Below are 18047 nucleotides of genomic sequence, written 5' to 3' on the forward strand. Positions count from 1 at the left end.
CAGTCTGGCCTTCAGTGGTGGGACTTTGCGTACATGCACACGGATCTCACATACAGGCCGCGTGCATGCGAGCGTGCGCTAGTGTGCGCGCACCCCTGTGCGTGATTATCTGTCAGAGCCTGGGGGCTGCCGCGGGTTTCTGTACGGGCCGGTACACCGAGTCTGTTCTTAACTTCTCTTTGCCATCACGCAGCCTGTTGCTTTTGTAAATACGGGACCCAGAATGTCGTCCTGTAGGACGTTCCCAGTCCCTTGCTCAGAACCCTCTTGAAAACCCGGTACGGTAACTCGGGAGCGTCCTTGATCGCCCAGGCCCCGGACGGGGCCGCAGGAGGAGCCTCCTTCCAGGCCTCTGGGTCCTGCCGATCTTCCTCACCTTCCTCCTGCCTGTGGGCCCTGGCTGCTGCGGGCTGCCCCCCCTGTGCACTGGCTCCCACTGGGGAATGTGCTAGAGCGGTCCTGGGGGTCCCAGTACCCCCAGAGGAAGCCACCAGGACCCACGGTTTCATACCAAGACCACGAAGCCGAGAGGCTTTGCGCAGCCGCGCGCTGTCGTCGCTCTGTTGATGCTCTTAAACCTTGCGAGTAGCTCCACGAGGAAGCCAGGCGGCGCTGGCAGCAGACGGGCCGAGGGCAGTGGCTCTGATTCTGTTCCGGCAAAAGGTGGTCTCCGCAGTGTGGCCACAGAGGTTGGGAATCTTAATTACTGATGACTGTTCAGTAATTGGCTCTTGATTGTGTCAAGTCAAGCTGGGTGGGGTTAGAGCCTGACGCTGCAGCAGCCTGATGTAGACCCCACCCCCACCCCCGCCGGGGGGCCGTTTGCCCAGAGCAGGCCGGGTCATGGCCTTGCGTGGCAGCGTACCTCTGAGATGTCTTTACCCCAGGAGGAGGTTCTGGGGGACCAGGACCCAGAGTAGGCTCTTACGGGAGCCGGACGCCTGGTCGGTGGGGCTGCATCTTTTGCGTGTCAACCAGGTGTATGTGGCTTCAGGTGTCTGAGCTAGCAGAGAAGTCTCCCTTCGTGGCCGCTCATCCTGTCTGAAATGAACCTGGGCCACCTGGCGGGAGGGGACCTTTGTTGAGCGTGCTCCCAAGGCTGTGTGGGAGCTGGCAGTTTGGATAGGACAAGACTTTTGCCTTTTGAGCCAACTTTTGGACCCAACTCAGAACGAGATGTGATACCACAGTAACATCACAGGGGAGAGAAATGGGAAAGCGGAAACCGGCTCCCAGATCCAGTGGCTGGGGAGCCCCAGAAAAGGGTCAGAGCTCAAAGGAAGGCCCTCTCGCTGCCTGTCAGTAGGTGGCAGCCTTGGACCTGGATGCTGAAAAGACTTGCAAGCCGTCGACAGGAGGTGGGGTGTCTCATAAAGGAGCTTGTGTGCCAGCTCCTAAAAGGCTGTGTCTGTGGCCGTTGACTGCGCCCTCTGGCCCTGAACCCACGCTCAGTGCCTGGGGAGGGAGGGAGGGAGGGGCGGAGGGAGGGACAGAGAGCAAGCCGGGGTGGGCGGAGTGGGGGCGGCCCAGCGCCCTGGGCAGGCTGGGTCCAGTCTCCCCGACTCCCCGGGGGCTGCCCACGGCGTCCAGGACCCAGGCGGCCCCTGCTGTCCCGCAGGACGTGTTTGAGATGCGGTTTGCCAAGATGCCGGACGAGCCGGTGGAGGCGCCCACGCTGCCCGTGCCCGCGGCCCCTGTGGTCAGCAAGGGCATGGAGAGCAGCCGCAGCAGCGAGGAGAGCTCCTCGGACTCAGGCAGCTCGGACTCGGAGGAGGAACGGGCCACGCGGCTGGCGGAGCTGCAGGAGCAGGTGAGCGGCCGCGGCCGGGCCGGGGACCGCGGGGGCTCAGACGGGGCTGGGGCGGGACCAGGGCCCAGTCCCGGCCGGGCCTTGACCCGACGTTTGCCCTGGTCACCCCCCACCCCCACCCCAAGCCACAGTCGTCCTCCGCAGCGGTGTCGCTGGCAGGGCACCCGGCGAAGGTGTCGGCGCCGAGGGCCCCCTTGGCAGTGCCTGCAGGCGCGGGGCCCTGTGAGCCCGACTGGGTCGGGACGTCCCTGGAGCCCTGGAGCCTCCTTCCGCTCCAGCAGGGTCTGGGAGGCTCCTGCAGAAGCCGCAGCCCTGGGGCTCCACGAGCCTGTCTGGTTGGGGGCGGGCGCGGGCTCCGCAGCTCTGCCAGAGCGAGCTTGTCCTGCCTCGGCCTCTGACCGCCTGTGACTCGGCCCTCCCCACCCCTTTGCGCTCCTCACATGCAAAATGGGACCAAGAGGTGCTGGATTCCTGGGGGGGCGGGGGTGGGGGCCTTCCAGCAGGGAGGAGACAGTGGAGTAACAGTGACCCTGCCGGCACCCCAGTGGGGCTGGGCGTCTGAGCTGAGCCTTGTCAGGGATGACGGTGCAGGGAGCATGGCCCTGAGGTGTAGCTGTCGGGCCGGGGTCCCTCCCACGCCACGCGACGTGGCTGGCCTGTGCGAGCCTGGTGCCGTCCTGGCCCGTCCACCTGCTAGAGGCTGGGGGCACCGTTTCCTCGCCCGTTCGGCGCGAGACTCCCCTTGGGGGGCTGCTGAGGTGAGAAGCGTGTAGAGCACGTAGCACCCTGGCAGCCACTTGCTGGACTAGATGAGTGTCCCCTGCCGGCACTGGACCGTTTTGACCCTGCAGAACCGCCGGGTAACATCCCAGCAGCTGCCCACGAGTGGAAAGTCTCCTCTGCGCAGGCGTTTAAACCTCTCCCTAGAGAGTCTCCCTCATCGGGAAAACAGAAACTAGCAAGAAAACCGGGAGGCACCATTTATCGAGCCCTTCGGGTGCCACCTGCCCTGCACTTGGGGTGGGGAGACCGAGGCCCAGCGGCTCGCCCGCCGTCGCAGGGGTGGGGAGGGCCAGACGGGCTCTGCCGCCCTCCGGGACGTGTGTGGCTCCCCGGCTCCCCTCCCCGCACGGTGGCGGCAGCTCCCGGGCACCCCAGCCCCCCGCCCCGCCCGCGGCCCCCTTGGGCCAGCCCCGGGGAGCCCCGCTCAGCTGCCTGTCTCTTCCAGCTGAAGGCTGTGCACGAGCAGCTGGCCGCCCTGTCTCAGGCCCCAGTGAACAAGCCAAAGAGGAAGAAGGAGAAGAAGGAGAAGAAGAAGAAGGACAAGGACAAGGAGAGGCACAAGGCCAAGTCCGAGGACGAGAAGAAGGCCAGGGCGGCCCCGCCCGCCAAGCAGGCCCAGCAGAAGAAGGCGCCCGCCAAGAAGGCCAACAGCACGACTGTGGCTGGCAGGTGGGCTCCGGCGCCCCGCGTCCTGGACACCCACGTGGCGGGAGGATGCTGGATGCGGGGCTCTGTCCCGGTGACCTGGACCCTGGGCTGTTACGGGGAGATGGGGTGGGGGGGTTGCTGGCCCTCGTCTTGCCCACCTCGTGGGAAGACTGTGAGGACCAAACGAGACCTCTGCCCAGAAGGTATGGGCTCCGGAGGGCGGCGCTCAGCTCCCCGGGGGGCCCGCCTCAGCCACAGGCATTGGAGACCTCAGCATCTAGAGGCTTCAGGGACATTTTCCTGGTCTGGGCCCGGGAGTTTGCTTCGGTGGGGGGGCGGGGTGGGGTCTTGGCTCCGTGTCTTGGGCCCTTGGCACCCCATCCCCGGCTGGCCTAGTCGGCGGAGGGTTGGGGGTGGAGGTGCGCCTTGGCACAGAGCTCCCTGGTCCCCACGGCCTTCACTCAGCCCCCGCCCTGGCCACGTGCTGCCCCGAGGAACGCCTGCCGCAGACGAGCAGGGACGACACGGGGAGGTGAGGGTGGTGGGAAGGCACGCCGGGCCGGGCGCCTCTCCCGGCGGGGTGGAAGGAGGGCGTCCTGGAGGAGGGGGCGACAGCTGCACAGAGGGTCCGGATGGGGTTCCAAGAATCAGGAGCAGCGGGCACAAAGCTGTAGAGGCCAGTGGAACGTGTTCCTCATGGGAATGAGGACCAGGTGGGCACTGCTGAAGAACAGAGGCCAGGTTGGCAAGAGGGGAGGGTTTAGGCTGCCGAGGCTGGCCGGCTCGGTTGAGGTGTTTGCAGTTTATTCTCCAGTGAAAGTGGTCAGATCCTGGTCAGTGTGGAGGATGGATTAGTGAGAGGCAAGAATGGGAGGAAGGATGCCCTCTGGAGTTGCTGTGGTCACGCAGGCAGGAGAGGCCGGTGTGGCCATGGGGGTGGAGGTGTGTTGCTTTGAGAACTGTTTGTGAGGCAGAGTGGGCAGGCCTTGGTCCCAGGAAGTAGGAGGAGGGGCATGCAGAGCTGGGGACTTGGGCTTTGGTAGCTGGGCGGCCAGTGGCACCATGGAGAGGGGCAGTGAGAATGGTCAGGGGTTTTCTCCTCCCTCCCTCCCTTTTGCAGGGGGAGGCAGAAATCAGGTTCCCTGTTCTGTCTCTGTCTCTGGTTTTGGTGTCTGTACAATGCTGGCCTTCCAATGAGTTGGGAAGTGTTCCCTTGTCTTCTGTTTTCTGGGGTAGATTTATAGCCTTGGTATATTAATTCTTAAATGTGTGATAGAATTCACCAGTGAAACCATCTGGGCCTGGAGTTTCACTGTCGGAAGGTTGTTAACCATGAATTCAGTCCCTTTGAATGTTCCCCACAAATTTGATATATTGTGATTTCATTTAAGTTCAGAATATTTTTTAATTCCCTTCAGGCTTCCTTTTTGGCCATGGATTATTTAGAAGTCTGTTGTTTGGTTTACAGATATTTGGAGATTTTTCCAGATATTTTTCAGTTATTGATTTCTAGGGTCAGAGAACATACGTTGTATGTTTTCAACATTTTAAAATTTGTTAAGATTTTATGGCCCAGAATACGGTCTGTCTTGGTGAATGTGCCACGTATGCTTGAAAAGAACGTGTATCCTCCTGCTGTTGGGTGGAGTGTTGTATAAACGTCAGTTAGAAGATAAAAAAAAAAAAATCTAAAAAAGAAAAAGACACAAATGAACTTATTTACAAAACAGAAACAGACTCACAGACTTAGAGAACAAAGTTACGGTTACCAAGGGGGACAGGGGTGGTGGTGGGGGGGGAGGGAGTTTGGGGTTGACACGGACACACTGCTATATTTAAAACAGATAACCAACAAGGACCTCCAGTAGAGCACGGGGAACTGTGCTCAATATTCTGTAATAACCTAAATAGAGAAAGAATTTGAAAAAGAACAGATACGTGTATATTAAAAAAAAAAAAACTTTAAATCCCAAACAGACAAAAACATGTCAACTAATAAGTTAATTTGGTTGATGGTGGTGTTGGGATCATCTCTGTTCTGCTGATTTGTTCTATTAATTACCAAGAGAGAATCGTTGAATTTTGCAAGTAAAGTTGCAGATTTTCCTATTTCCCTTCAGTTCCATCAGCTTTTGTTTAAATATTTTGAAGCTTGGTTTTAGATGCACACACGTGTAGGACTGTGATGGTCAGTTGACTCTTTTATCGTTATACAGTGTCCGTCTTTTTCCTGATAGCATTCCTTTTTCTGAAGTCTACTTTGTCTGAAATTGTTACAGCCATTGCGGTTTTCTTTTTTTTTTTTTTCAGTTTTTTTTTTTAATTAATTAATTTATTTATTTTTGGCTGTGTTGGGTCTTCGTTTCTGTGAGGGCTTTCTCTAGTTGCGGCAAGCGGGGGCCACTCTTCATCGCGGTGCGCGGGCCTCTCACTATCGTGGCCTCTCTTGTTGCGGAGCACAGGCTCCAGACGCGCAGGCTCAGTAGTTGTGGCTCACGGGCCCAGTTGCTCTGCGGCATGTGGGATCTTCCCAGACCAGGGCTCGAACCCGTGTCCCCTGCATTAGCAGGCAGATTCTCAACCACTGTGCCACCAGGGAAGCCCAGCGGTTTTCTTTTGATTAGTATTTACACGGAATATTTTCCCCCCATCTTTTTACTTTTAACCTACCTCTGTCGTTATATTTAAAGGGGGGGGGGTTGTGTAGATTAGATAGCATATAAATTGGGTCTTGGTTCTCACCCAGTCTGACCACCCCTTTCTTTTAATTGGTGTGTTTAGGCCATTTATATTTAATGTAATAGCGGATACAATTTGATTTCCACCTACCATTCCATTATTTTCTGTCTGTCCCTGCTGTTTATTCCTCTGTCCCCCTTCCTGCCTTCTTCTGGGTTATTTGAATACGGAGACGAGTTTGACCTGTCGTGCTTGAGATGCCTGTGGGGCATTGAGGGGAGCTGACCACCATGCTTGTTTCCTGGCCAAGGCCTCCCTAGGCCGGTAGCAGCCTCTGCTCTGACCTCTGGAGCAGGGTCTTCCGCGTCCCTGGAGATGTATGTGCGTCTCCAGGCAGTAGCCCGGCTTCTCTGTCTGGGGTACCACTTTGGGCTGCTCCTTGGTAAGAGAGCCTGGTCCTGCAGAGGAGGAGGGCCGGGGGGCAAGGGGTCAGGGTCTGGGGGGGGTGGGGGAGGAAACTCGGGGTTGTGGGGCAGGGGCTGGGTGGGGTAGGGGGCTCCAGGGATGGGGACGGGGGGCTCCATGCCATGATGCTCCTTGCCTTCTGCCTCAGACAGCCGAAGAAGGGCGGCAAGCAGGCGTCGGCCTCCTATGACTCGGAAGAGGAGGAAGAGGGGCTGCCCATGAGCTACGATGAGAAGCGCCAGCTCAGCCTGGACATCAACCGGCTCCCGGGGGAGAAGCTGGGCCGGGTAGTGCACATCATCCAGTCGCGGGAGCCCTCGCTCAGGGACTCCAACCCCGACGAGATAGAGATTGACTTTGAGACTCTAAAACCCACCACTTTGCGGGAACTGGAGAGATATGTCAAGTCTTGTTTACAGAAAAAGCAAAGGAAGCCATTCTGTAAGTCGTCGGGACGGGGTGCGTTGCTGCCGCCCCCTCCCGTCACCCCTTCAGTCCCGGAGCAGACAGGCAGGCAGCCCCGGGCGTGGGAGTGGGAGTGGGAGTGGGTCGCACGCTGCCAGGCTCCTCGCCCCTCTTCTGCCTTGTGCCCTGAGGATGCAAGGACACAGCTTCTGTCTGCTCAGCTGGGGACGGGGCCTTAGCTGAGACCGGCTGCGGCCCCACCCCAGCCAGAGCCCTTCTTCCCCTGCTCCCGGGCAGGTGGGCAGCACCTGTGTGCCTCATCCTTCCCCACAGCAGGCAGGCAGGACCCCTGGGTCGGTCCCCAGCCCCCTTCGTTCCAATGCTGGCCAAGGCCCTCACCACAAGCCTTCTTGAGGCTCCGTTTGGGGCCTGGGCTGCAGGCGACCTGTCGATGGTTCCCTGCCTGGGCAGACCAGTTCCCTTTGCCTGGGGTGGAGGTCCAGAGGCCTCCCAGGATGGACGATTGCGCTGGCTCAGGCTCACCCTGGAAGTCGATGACTTCACTGGACGGGAACGAGTCGCTGCCTGGGTCGGTGGGTCCCGGGGAGTGAGAGGAAGGGCAGGAGGCCCCAGGCGGCCCCACGGTGGCAGGAGAACAAGGCAGCCGCCCGGCCCTGAGGAGCAACACCCAGGGTGCACGTGATGCTGTGTGTGGCCCCCTCGGGCTGCTTGGTCCTCACTCGCTCTGAGGGGGAAGCTGCCTTCTCCTGGATGGAGCATGGCGTGACCCCCCGCAGCCACGGCACCTTTGACCCTCGGTAAGTCGCCTGTGGACTCGGAGGGGCTGGCGCAGGCGCGCCAGGTGGCAGACTGGGCCGTGGCGAAGGGAAGCCATGAGCTGGGGGGTCAGGGCCTCAAGCCGCGGCTCTGCCCTTCACCCGGGGGTGCCGCCGTCTGTGCAGCTGTCTGCAGTGGGGGTGGTCTGTCCCACCTCAGGGGTTCTGTGACAGTCGCAGAGCTTCGCGTGCGGCGGGGCCTCCGTGCGTGTGGGCCGCCCCGGGGCCGCCCACGGCCTCAGCTCGCGTGCTCTTCCACAGGCACGAGCGGGAAGAAGCAGGCGGCCAGGTCGAAGGAGGAGTTGGCTCAGGAAAAGAAGAAGGAGCTCGAGAGGCGGCTGCAGGACGTCAGCGGGCAGCTGAGCAGCAGCAAGAAGGCCGCCAAGAGAGGTACCCGTGGCGCTCGGGCCGCTCTGTCGGGGGAGCGGGCGGCTGACCTGGGCTTGTGCCCGTGGCTCCACCTCGTAACGAGCTGTGTTTCCCTCGGGGAGGCTGTTGACCCCCCGAAACCCTGATTTCCTTATCTGCACACTGGGACCAGAGCCCAGCCCCGCAGGCAGGCTGAGCAGGTGACAGGCGTGTGTGGAAGTGCCACGTGGCAGAGCCCCTGGGAGGCGGCTCTTTGGAAGGGCCCAGCTGTGGGCTTGCGGGGCTGGACCCATGACTTGGGAGGGACTGGGGTCCTACCCCACAGCTTCAGTGGGTCCTGGCCCCCAGCAGTGGGCTTTCTGGCTGCCCTCAGACAGGAACACTAGTTCCCAGCAAGTTAACCGGTATCACAGGTGGAGGGAGGGTCTGACTTCCAGCCCCAGGCCCTGTGCTCTGTGGACTCGGGGTCTTATTTTAGGTGAGCAGGTGATCTGATTCCTTGCTTCCTTTCCCCGGGGCCTGTAAGAAAAGGCAAATACCTTTTTCCTGGCCCCAGGGACAGTGGGGCCCAGGTGGCGGTCAGATTCCAGGTCCAGTCTTGGTCATGCAGCGGCCAGGTGCCACAGCCTTGCCCGGCCCCGCTTGCCCAGTGCCAAGCTGGGGCTCGGAGCCCTGCCCGCTCCCGCTGATGGCTGAGGGGGCCCCCTTGCGTTAGCCCTGGGGAGGGCACCATTACGCTCAGCGCGTGTGACTGTGGATTCTTCGTATGGCCGGCCACGTCCCCACACGTCCCGTCAGTTTCTCGTAGTAGATTGCCTTCACTGTTTCCCAGCCTCTAAGTGTATTTAGATTTGTTGACTTCTGAGCTGTTTCTGCTCACACTTCTGACACCAAACGTGCGAGTTTTTCGCACACCAGTTCTCCAGCTCCCGCACGAGCAGGGTGTCCAGCAGTTGAGTTCCTTCTGACGCTGCCTGCTCGGTTAAGGGCTCAGCACCCCCTAAGATGCCAGGTGCACGTCCCAAGCCTCCCGTGCCTTTGACTGACGGGCTGTAAATCGGGGATTCCCACAACCCCCTCCTCAGGTTTGAAAATTGGCTAGAACGGCTCACAGAACTCAGGAATTATGAGTGAAACCCCTTGTGGTTGGTTACAAAGGACACAACTCAGGGACAGCCAGGTGGGCGAGCGGCACAGGGCAGGGTGCGGGGCGTGGACCTCCAGGCCTCTCCAGCCACCACCCTCCCAGCAGCTGGAGGCCCCCTGACCCGGGGGTTCTCTCTGGAGCACAGTCTCCAGTCCCCGCCCCTCCTTGGCCATGGGGGCGGGGGGAGCTGAAAGTCCCTGCCCCCGGTCACATGGTCTTCCTGGTGAGCAGCCCTGGGCTGTGGCCGTGGGGGGAGGGGAGGGGGGGCCCGCCCCGTAAACTCAGGTGTGAGCTAAAGGGGCTCCTTAGCAGTAAAAGACGTTCTTGCATTCTTGCCACTTGGGAGACTGCAGGGGATTTAGGAGCTCTGTGCCGGGAACAGGGTACGAGCACCAGGCACGCTTCTTACACCATCACAATCTCCTTTAACACATTGCTGCATTTCAACAGAATCGCTTAACGTTTATCACGTGACCGGCTCAGCATCCGGGTGGGTCGGGGCATGTGACGGGGTGGGGGGGGCGGCCGGCGCGTGCGGGGCGCGCCCCTCACCCGCACGTCTCCCCCAGAGAAGTCAGGCTCGGCGCCCTCGGGAGGGCCCTCCCGGCTCAGCAGCAGCAGCTCCTCCGAGTCCGGCAGCAGCAGCTCCAGCGGGTCCAGCTCCGACAGCAGCGACTCGGAATGAACTCTGGGCTCTCGCGGGTGGAACAGAACCAGCGGACGTCGCCCACGCCGAAACTCTGCAGTGTTCCCTTCTATGGTTAATATACGATTTTCCTTCCATGGTGTGCAGGTTCTCTTCTTAATTCAGTGTTACGGTATCTTCCAGTTTTGGCTTGAATAGGTCAAAGATCTTTCCGTGTGTGTCCATTAGACTTTATGAGAAGCTGTGAATCTGCATAACGCCTTTCCTTCGTAACTGAATTCAGTCCCTTGGAGATGACAACTTCAAACGCTAACCTGATGACCGTAGAAAAACACGTAAGGTGTGATCCGAAGGTTCTTGCAAAATCTCTTTTCTTACGCCCGACCTGGTCTGTAGCTCCAGCGAGAATTTCTCCAAAGGAGATGTCTCGGAAATGGTACCATATGTGAAAGCTGTTAGCTTTGCGAACAGGCGTTTGTCTTTGTCTTTGGGGGCCTGGGCTCTGACCCTCACGTCCGAGGGGTCACCTCTTTCTGCAGGGGCTGAGGACAGCCGTGCCTGCCCCTGCCGTGAGGGCCAGGGCTGGGCCCAAGCGGGGAGGGGTCATCGTCACTGCAGCCAGAGCTCCCGCGGGTGGGGGACCGGCGAGGGTGGGCGTGGAAGGGAGCCGAGTTTTTCTGATCTCTGTGACGTCGGGAGCTCCCGGGAGGGAACACAGTGGCTGCGTGTACAACGCGCGGGTTCCCAAACACTGAAAACTTTTACCTCAACTTAAAAGAAAAAAAGAAAAAAAAAAAAGAAGAAAAGGTTAAAAAAAAAAAAATACAGAAGGAGACTTTTTTGTAAGGTTCAGCAGTTTTCTACAAAAGGCCAGCCCCCACGTGTGTCCCCAGCCCAGCCGCTGCCACGCACTCCGGAACCATTGTCCCAGTTTCATGTATATATGAATACTTTATTTATTAAGATCATTGGTCATTTTTTTTTAAAAAAAAAAAAAAAGGAAAGAAAAACAAAACTGCAAAAGAAACACATTTAAAAAAAAAAGTGGCAGAGACGCAGGCCTTTTAAATGGTTTGAAGGGGAGCCCCAGACCCTGCTGGCCGGCGGGCCTCTCACCTCCAGGTGCTACAGCCTGCTGTCGCCGTGCCGGTGCTCAATCACGTCTGTGCGCTTGCTCTCGTCTCGGGGCTGCTGGGGTTTTTCTTCTTGTTCTTTTTCGTGTGTGTATGAAATTTGGAGACTTACAGGTGTAGACGACTTCCAGCTGCAGCACATTCTGATTTTTTATTTCGTTTGTTTAGTTCTTTTGTATTCACTTCTGGTCTCTCTTAGGACTGTTTTAAAAGACTTCAATTTAGGGAACCCCAGTTATATAATATAAACTTTGTAATCTGAGAGAAGAAAAATGTATAGTAAATCTAAGTCTTGATTTTTAACTTTCTATTGTAAAAAATAATAATAATAATATACAGAGTTTAACAGAAGGTTATGTTTTGGTTTTGTTTTCGCCAGAGGCCACCATACGGCCTTTGAGTGCAGGGACGCCCCATCCACACTGCCTGCCTACGCTCTGACCATTGTGGCTTTGGCCAGGAATGCAAGGGCCCCCGGATGGGGCACCCCTGACCCCCCACCTCCAGGAGAGGGGCGCGGCCCCCGCTGCCCCACGCGGTCTTCCAGCCGCCAGCAGTGGCGGCACGGGGCTCCCTGCTCACGCATTTTCCAGTTAGCACAGAAGTGACCGCAACAGTCTCTCTCCCCGTGGAGGCTTTACTGAGGGGGGTGCTGGGGGTGGAGCCGCGGGTGGCCTGGCCTCTTGTCTGGTGGCGAGTTCTTTCTGCCAGCACTTCTGGATGGATTGGCGGACTAGTTGTTGGTATCCTAACAGGCGGTGGTTTCTAAAAATCCTAAAGTCGACTTGGATTCCACCAACACTTACGGCTGGAGGATACCTCTGATGGGTGTAGAACTCGGATGAGGTGATGGATGGTGGATTACCATTTTTCTGACTGCTGGTGATTCTGACCTTTGGGTGAGTTTTGAGCCAGTCTGTTCAACTTTTTTCATTAAGTTTTGTTTGTAATAAAAATATAAATGGATTTTAGACTTGCCATTTTTTAAAGCTGCCCTGTTTTTCAAAGGTGTTTTCTAAGCAGATCTTTAATGGAGTAAGTAGCCTATGACTTTAAGGAAATTCGACACGATGGAAGGTCCTGAAGCAGGATCTCATGGGCAGTATGCAGCAGGCACGCATCTGAGTAACAAACAGACCCCAGCCGGGGGGGGGGGGGGGGGGGGGGGGGGGGGGGGGGGGGGTCTGGAGGTGCTGGGGGCTCCCGTGGGGCGCCCCTCCAGCCGCGAGCGGGGAGGGTCACCTGTGCCAGCCACTCAGCGGGGGACATCGGGCCCTAGAGCTGAGCGCAGCGGGAGCGTTTCCTTACCTGCTGGTTCTGTGTTGGGAGAGATGCGGTGTCTCAGCCACCTGTGCTCCTTTCCTCTGGAAGATCTGCTGGCTTTGACGCCGCCGGAGGGCTTAGTCCGTGCTGAGCGGTTGTAGTTCATTGGTTTTTTAAGGCTTTCTGTCCAGACTTCAAAACTGATTTCAGAGTTTTGGGGGGACCTCCTCCACGCCCCCCCCGAGGTAAGCCTGTGGGGGTGTTCGCCATTTCCATTTCTCTGCGTTGGGCAAGCGGAGTTCCAGTGCCGAGAACCGGAGGGCAGCCTGTCAAGGCTCAGGGCCTGTGTTCAGTGGGTTGGCCTCGCGCAGGGCACGGAAATGGCTTTGAAACAGTCCTCGTGATCCCTGGGGGCCGAGGGGGCGGCTTGGGCTGTTAACCGAATTCCAGAGACCCTTGCTCACTCATCTTGCTTACAAACTGTTAAGATACGTTTTTCTTTTCTGTTTGTTTTTTGGTTTTTGTTCTTTTGCAACATTCACATCTTTTACAGTTTGGGGGGTGGGGAACGCCGCCCACGATAAAGGATTTGTTACACCTGGTGTAGCGCTGTTCCCTAATACTGGCATAACACTTCCAGGAGGTTTTTCTTTTTTATATTTAAAATGTTACTTTTCTGTATGATGTGCATGCAAGTTTACCGTAACTTTTCTTAAACTTTTTAGTGCCGTTTCTAGTATATTCCTGTAAATGTCAGTTACTGAAAATGAGTCCAATGTAAGTAGTTTTAGCTTGTTTATTGCAATGCTGGCCTCAACACAACAGAATAAAAATGGTAGAAAGTACTCTTTGATGTTTCTGGTAATCATGGACCCTTCTCCTGGGGCATTTGTTTTGTTTTCATAATAAAAGAAAAAAAAAAAAAAGAGGTGCCTTTTCCTGTGCTTTCTGGGCTCCCAGCTCTCCCCTTGCTGGCGTGTGACGAGGGGGGAGCCCCTCGTTTTGACATCCTGTAGCTCCTGGCAGGAATACCCGAAGCATCCAAGACGGTCTTAAAGAGCTCAGTGGCTCTGGTCCAAAGCCTGGGTGGGGAGGCCCCGGGATTTAGGGAGCGTCTTTGTCACCTTTTCAGGTCAGCGGCTCTGTGGATGGGCCGCCCCCCTCGCTGACCCACAGGTTCGGTCGCCTCGGTCCCCGCCCACCCAGTCATCCATCCTCTGTCCCCGCTGTGCCTTCAGTCTGCACTGAAGTGCTTTCCGGGACCAGAGGCATCAAACGCTCGTCCAGCTGGCCCAACAACGGACGTTTCCAGGAAACCACGTCGAGCCTGTGTACGCGCTGAGGTTTCGTCCACGCGGCCCGGCACCCGGCACACAGTGGAGGCGGCAGCGAGGAATAAAGGAGGTATCGAGACAAATGCCAAGTTCTGACGCCGTTTTCAAAACAGTCACAGCTGTTGGAGCCAAGCCTTGCAGTGACGTCCCGGGAGAAGGCTCTGCCCAAGTCCAGGCCCGAGGCCCCCCTCCCCTGTATTCCCTTGCCCCCCCCGTCACCCAGACTGAGCTCCCCGAGGACGGGGACTGGGCACGTCCACCGCGGCATCCCCAGCCCCAGCCGGGAAGGCCAGCTGCCCAGGCGTCCCCAGGGCAGACGTGGCCTCCCCGCTCGCGAAGCAGCTTACTGCCAGCTGTGTGCGAGCGGCCCAGGGCACGTCGGTCACCCGCACACCCGACCAGTGCAGACGGCGGCCGTGGCCTGTGCTTGCTTTCCCGGCCACCGCCTCTGTGCTTGCGGCTGCGCCAACCACGGCCCGTTTCTAGGTTAGTCTGGGGCGGTGAGTGTGCAGCACAGAGGCGTTCCAGCAAAGGCAGACGTTCGCCTTCTTCCCAAACTGAACTGAAGTCGAAGGAGCGCAGAGATGCTGACGAGGCCTGTCTACCGGGGAATTCCAGTGTCAGGGCGCCTGGACGGGCGAGCCTTTACCGCAGAGTCCTTCCTTCCTGTGTCCACGAGACAGGCTTCCCTCTTCGCCTCCGGGAGGCGCTTAAGGAAATCTGCCTTCCAGCCTCCCCACCTGAGGCAGTAAGCAAGCCGAGGCTCCCTGCGCAAGGACCAGGCCTCTGGCTGGACACGTGACATTGGGGAAAAGCAGTCTGACCCAGCAGTTCCCTTCTGGATGCTGTCTGCTAACCAGCTTGCACGCCTGCACGAGGAGCCATGCAGAGGGAAGCCCAGGACGTGCCGTGCGCATGGACAGCGGGAAGGTCTCTGCCCACCTGTGGGCTCACGGGAGCGCTGCCGGCTGGCCGTTGGAAGCGTGATGTAATCGCCCCGTCTGTACAGCTGAGCAAAAAGTCGCAGAACCAGATGCTGCGTGGTGTGGGACGCCTCTGGAACCTCGGCACACGCACGCGCCGAGCTGCTGACGGCCACTGCCTCTGGGGAGGGCGCTTCGTGCGTTTCTGCACTGGGGTTTTTAGCAATCGTTAGATGCTACTGTTGTAAAAAAAAAAAAAACCTGAAAGCCAAGTTAGGATATTAGGAGCAAACAGATCAAAATAAGGAGTGAGGAAGGAAGGCGGCTCCTAAAGGAGATTTATTTAGAAAAGAAAACTTAGCTTTGACAAAAGTGTCTTTGAGAAAAGCCACTTCCACGTTTGCCTCGCCACACAGACCTTAATTACAGCAGACAGCAAATCCTTTAAAAATGACTCATAAAGCTGCCCACACAGGTGGGCCGAGGCTGAACCACTGTCGGCTGAGAACCTGCCTATTTCAGCCCTGTGATTAAATTTGAAATCACTGTTAGCAACTTTTGTGTAACGTAATAATTTGGGGGTTTCCTTAATGTTTTGGGGATGCCTTTGCCCCACAAGCCTCCAGCATCAGGAAGGTAGTGTAGGAGCCATCACAGTGCATCACACGCAGTGATCATTTTGGTTACTAGACTCAAAACTCAAGTGCCACAAAGTCCCTGCTGAAATGCTGCTGCCGATGACCATTGAGGGTGAATCCATCTTGGTCCTGCACATCTTGGTCCTGCACATGGATCTGCAACCCGACATGATGCCAATTCCTTCACCTTTTTCTAGATCTGACCCATTCTTTACCAGGCAGAAGGGAATCCTAAAGACAGCCTGTAAGAATGTGAAGAGGTGGTCTGTAACCGGGGTGTCCCTCTCGCTTGACATATTCGGAAGCATAACCTAAACAGCATCTAGCCGGGCCCCGGACCTGGCCTGTGCCTACAGCACCTGCAAGATCAGAATGGAGTCCAGGAGCCAAGTCCACCCATCAGCCCGACTGCGAATGGGCCGGGGCGCCAGCTCTGGGATTTTGGGGGGGTTCTACCACAGCTCAACCTTCACGTTCACTGTTCAGGATCTCCCAGTAGGGACTAGGGATTAGCAAGGCGGCTGGGTGCCTGGGCTCAGGTTTTCACACCAGAATTACATAACAGAGCAAAACTTGGATTGCCCCGTGTCCCGGGAGACGTCCAGCTTGTTTCTGTCCCGGACGAGGATGGCCTCGTTTCCATACTGTGAGTACCACATGCTTCGACTCCTGCTCAGGTACGTCCCGGGCGGCACAGATGCCAACTTCTGCTGCTGCTGTTGCCAGATGAGCAGGGAGGTGTCCCGGTACCGGAGCCGGGCGTAGCCTTCGGACAGGGCTTTCTCTGCCAGCGGGACGCGGCCGCTCATCACTGGCCGGAACCTCCCCCCTCCTGGGCTCCTGCGCAGGAGGCCTCTGAGCCCGTGCTTTGCGCTAAATGCACTAATGAACCAGTTTTTCAGCTGCTGGGTTTTGAGGATTCCTTCTTTAACCTACTGGTACAAATGAGAAATTCAGGCCATTTGCAGGCAGCACCCTTGTGAGGGTTCTTTGCAAGGAAACTTGAGAGGAGCCTCCGAGCATTCTGAAAAGACACTTAAGAACCACATGTGAGTCAGCAAGCAGATCAGCAGTGCCCTGGCCGCAGCGTTTCCTGGTGACGGTTGTGTGCACTGCATTAGGTGTGCAGTTGACAGGGACGAGGCGCCCACCTCAGGGGGCACTTGTGTCTACAGCGATTCTGACACCACGACTTGGACCACTAAATTTGAAAAGGTATATCTGGCGTCCCGAATGAAAGGACATTGTACAACTAGACAGAAACTGACAGCAGCTCCTGTAACTGCCCACTGCTGATCCGTGCGTGGCTCGGCTTTCGGCACAGCAGAGGCGTTCTGATCCCTGCCAGGGATTTGGAACCAGCATTTGTTCAGTGCTTTTTACCTGGCTAGTCTTCAGCTCCTCTCCAAGGTGATGCTACAAAGAAATGAACATGCTGTCAGGTGTTGCGGAGGAAAGGGCCCCAGCAGAAATGGCAGGTTTTATGGCACAGAATCCTCCTTAACTCTTGGGATCAGAGCGTTAAACCAAGCTACCGACCGACACGTTGCAGTATTTCAGTTGCTCTCCGGTGACGCAGTGAGCCTGGGTTTAAGAGGTAGGCCTGTGCCTCATCCTAGTTCTTTTATTAACTAAGGGGACCATCCTGGGGAAGCCACTTGTTGGAGCGTTAGTGTCTAGATCTGCGAAATAAGTCCTAAGAACTTGACGGGGCACAGAAGTGACCTGCCCGTGCTGGGGACGCTGGTACTCACCCAGCCACCAGCACCTTCTTTCTGCTCCAAGCATCAGGGAGGCCCCTGGACCAGAAAGAAAAATGACGTCAGGTGAAAACCAAACGGGAGCATCCACAACACCCCCGCCCCACGCCGGCCCTGCCCATGCTTTCCCAGCCATGCAAGTTCACTTCTCCTTCTGTGTGGCCCGCGCCCCCATCGCCCTGCCCAGTCCTCACTGCCCGCTGCCGCTGAGCCCCCAACGCCCGGCCCGGCTCGCACCCACGACGCCCCCAGGGCGCGTCCCCATTGCCTCCCCGGCATCCTGGGTCCCCCCTAGCCCGGCCCGCGCCCCGCGTCCCCCCACCGCCCGCCCCCGTCACCTAACCCGCGACCCCCGTCGTCGCCGCCCCGGCCGCCCGCGCCGTGGGGCCTCGGCGGCTCACGGGTCGCGGGGCCGGGCGCCTCGGGCGGGGCGGCGCCAGTTGGCTGCGGGTCCGCGTCGCTATGGCAGCGCCGCAGGCATGCCGAGCCGAGCGCCGAGGCCGGCAGGCGGGCTCCACGAGCCGGAGCCATCGATGGCTCCGCGGGGCGGGGCCGGGGGCGGGGCCTCCCGCTGGGGGTGGGGCAGCTGCGGGAGCCGTGTGACCGTTATTGTAGGTCGCACCATGGTGTAAGGGCATAGCTTTGTGTTGCTGTTTACGTCTGCGGTTGCCACTTCTGCCACTGCTGTTGCTACTGCTATTAGCATTCTTACCCCTAATAATCGATAGCGTTGTTTTTAATAATTTCATGTTGTCCCGGGCGTACGTACTCTCTCAAAACCAAGTGTCCCACTAACCCATGTCACCCAGCCGGGCCAAGTCCCCATTCTGTCATGAAAATTAGGTCTGCTTCCTTCCGCACCCACCTCCAAATCCTTTTGCAATAATACTCCCGTTTGGTATCTGTCCCTTTCCTTACTGAACTTTCATTTTTACGGTTTCCCCTAACGCTAATTAAGGAAGTCGACTTAAGGGACATTCAAGAACACTGAACCCACCACTGTAGAATGCACATTCTTTACAAGGACACAGAACATCTCAAAAAATTGACCACATGCCAGTCCATGAATCAGTTTCGATACATTTCAAAGCACTTAAATCCTACGCGAAAAGGGTCACAGGAAACATAGTCTATAAAACAATAAAAAGATGCTAGAAGAAAACCCCTATATTTGATTACTTTAAAATATATTCTGGAGCCCACCCAGG

The 18047-nt window shown here is 57.5% G+C and overlaps 2 protein-coding genes across 7 annotated transcripts in view; one reads left to right on the forward strand and one right to left on the reverse strand.

Moving 5' to 3' along the window:
- The window catches only part of BRD3 (bromodomain containing 3), a 33354-nt gene extending 22585 nt beyond the window's left edge, over positions 1 to 10769 (forward strand). For both annotated transcript variants that reach the window (XM_036854888.1, XM_036854889.1), the window contains exons 8-12: positions 1619 to 1810; positions 3039 to 3262; positions 6534 to 6826; positions 7888 to 8016; positions 9712 to 10769. In XM_036854888.1, coding sequence (XP_036710783.1) covers positions 1619 to 1810; positions 3039 to 3262; positions 6534 to 6826; positions 7888 to 8016; positions 9712 to 9827 — 954 coding nt within the window. In that variant the 3' untranslated portion in view covers positions 9828 to 10769. The remainder of the gene's footprint in view (positions 1 to 1618; positions 1811 to 3038; positions 3263 to 6533; positions 6827 to 7887; positions 8017 to 9711) is intronic.
- A 3993-nt stretch (positions 10770 to 14762) lies between these two features.
- Positions 14763 to 17258, reverse strand: BRD3OS (BRD3 opposite strand). 5 transcript variants are annotated; one of them, XM_036854892.1, is made up of 3 exons: positions 17183 to 17258; positions 16834 to 16878; positions 14763 to 16495 (listed from the first exon to the last, which is right to left on the reverse strand). In XM_036854892.1, exon 3 carries the CDS (start codon positions 15886 to 15888, stop codon positions 15634 to 15636), a length of 255 nt encoding a protein of 84 aa, XP_036710787.1. In that variant the 5' UTR covers positions 15889 to 16495; positions 16834 to 16878; positions 17183 to 17258; the 3' UTR covers positions 14763 to 15633. The 5 variants fall into 5 exon arrangements, with proteins under 5 accessions (XP_036710787.1, XP_036710789.1, XP_036710788.1 ...); XM_036854894.1 differs by having other exon boundaries at positions 17190 to 17235; XM_036854893.1 differs by having other exon boundaries at positions 17178 to 17228.
- Positions 17259 to 18047: the final 789 nt, after the last annotated feature.

Source organism: Balaenoptera musculus, chromosome 6, assembly GCF_009873245.2.
Source record: "Balaenoptera musculus isolate JJ_BM4_2016_0621 chromosome 6, mBalMus1.pri.v3, whole genome shotgun sequence".
Classification (NCBI taxonomy): Eukaryota; Metazoa; Chordata; class Mammalia; order Artiodactyla; family Balaenopteridae; genus Balaenoptera; species Balaenoptera musculus.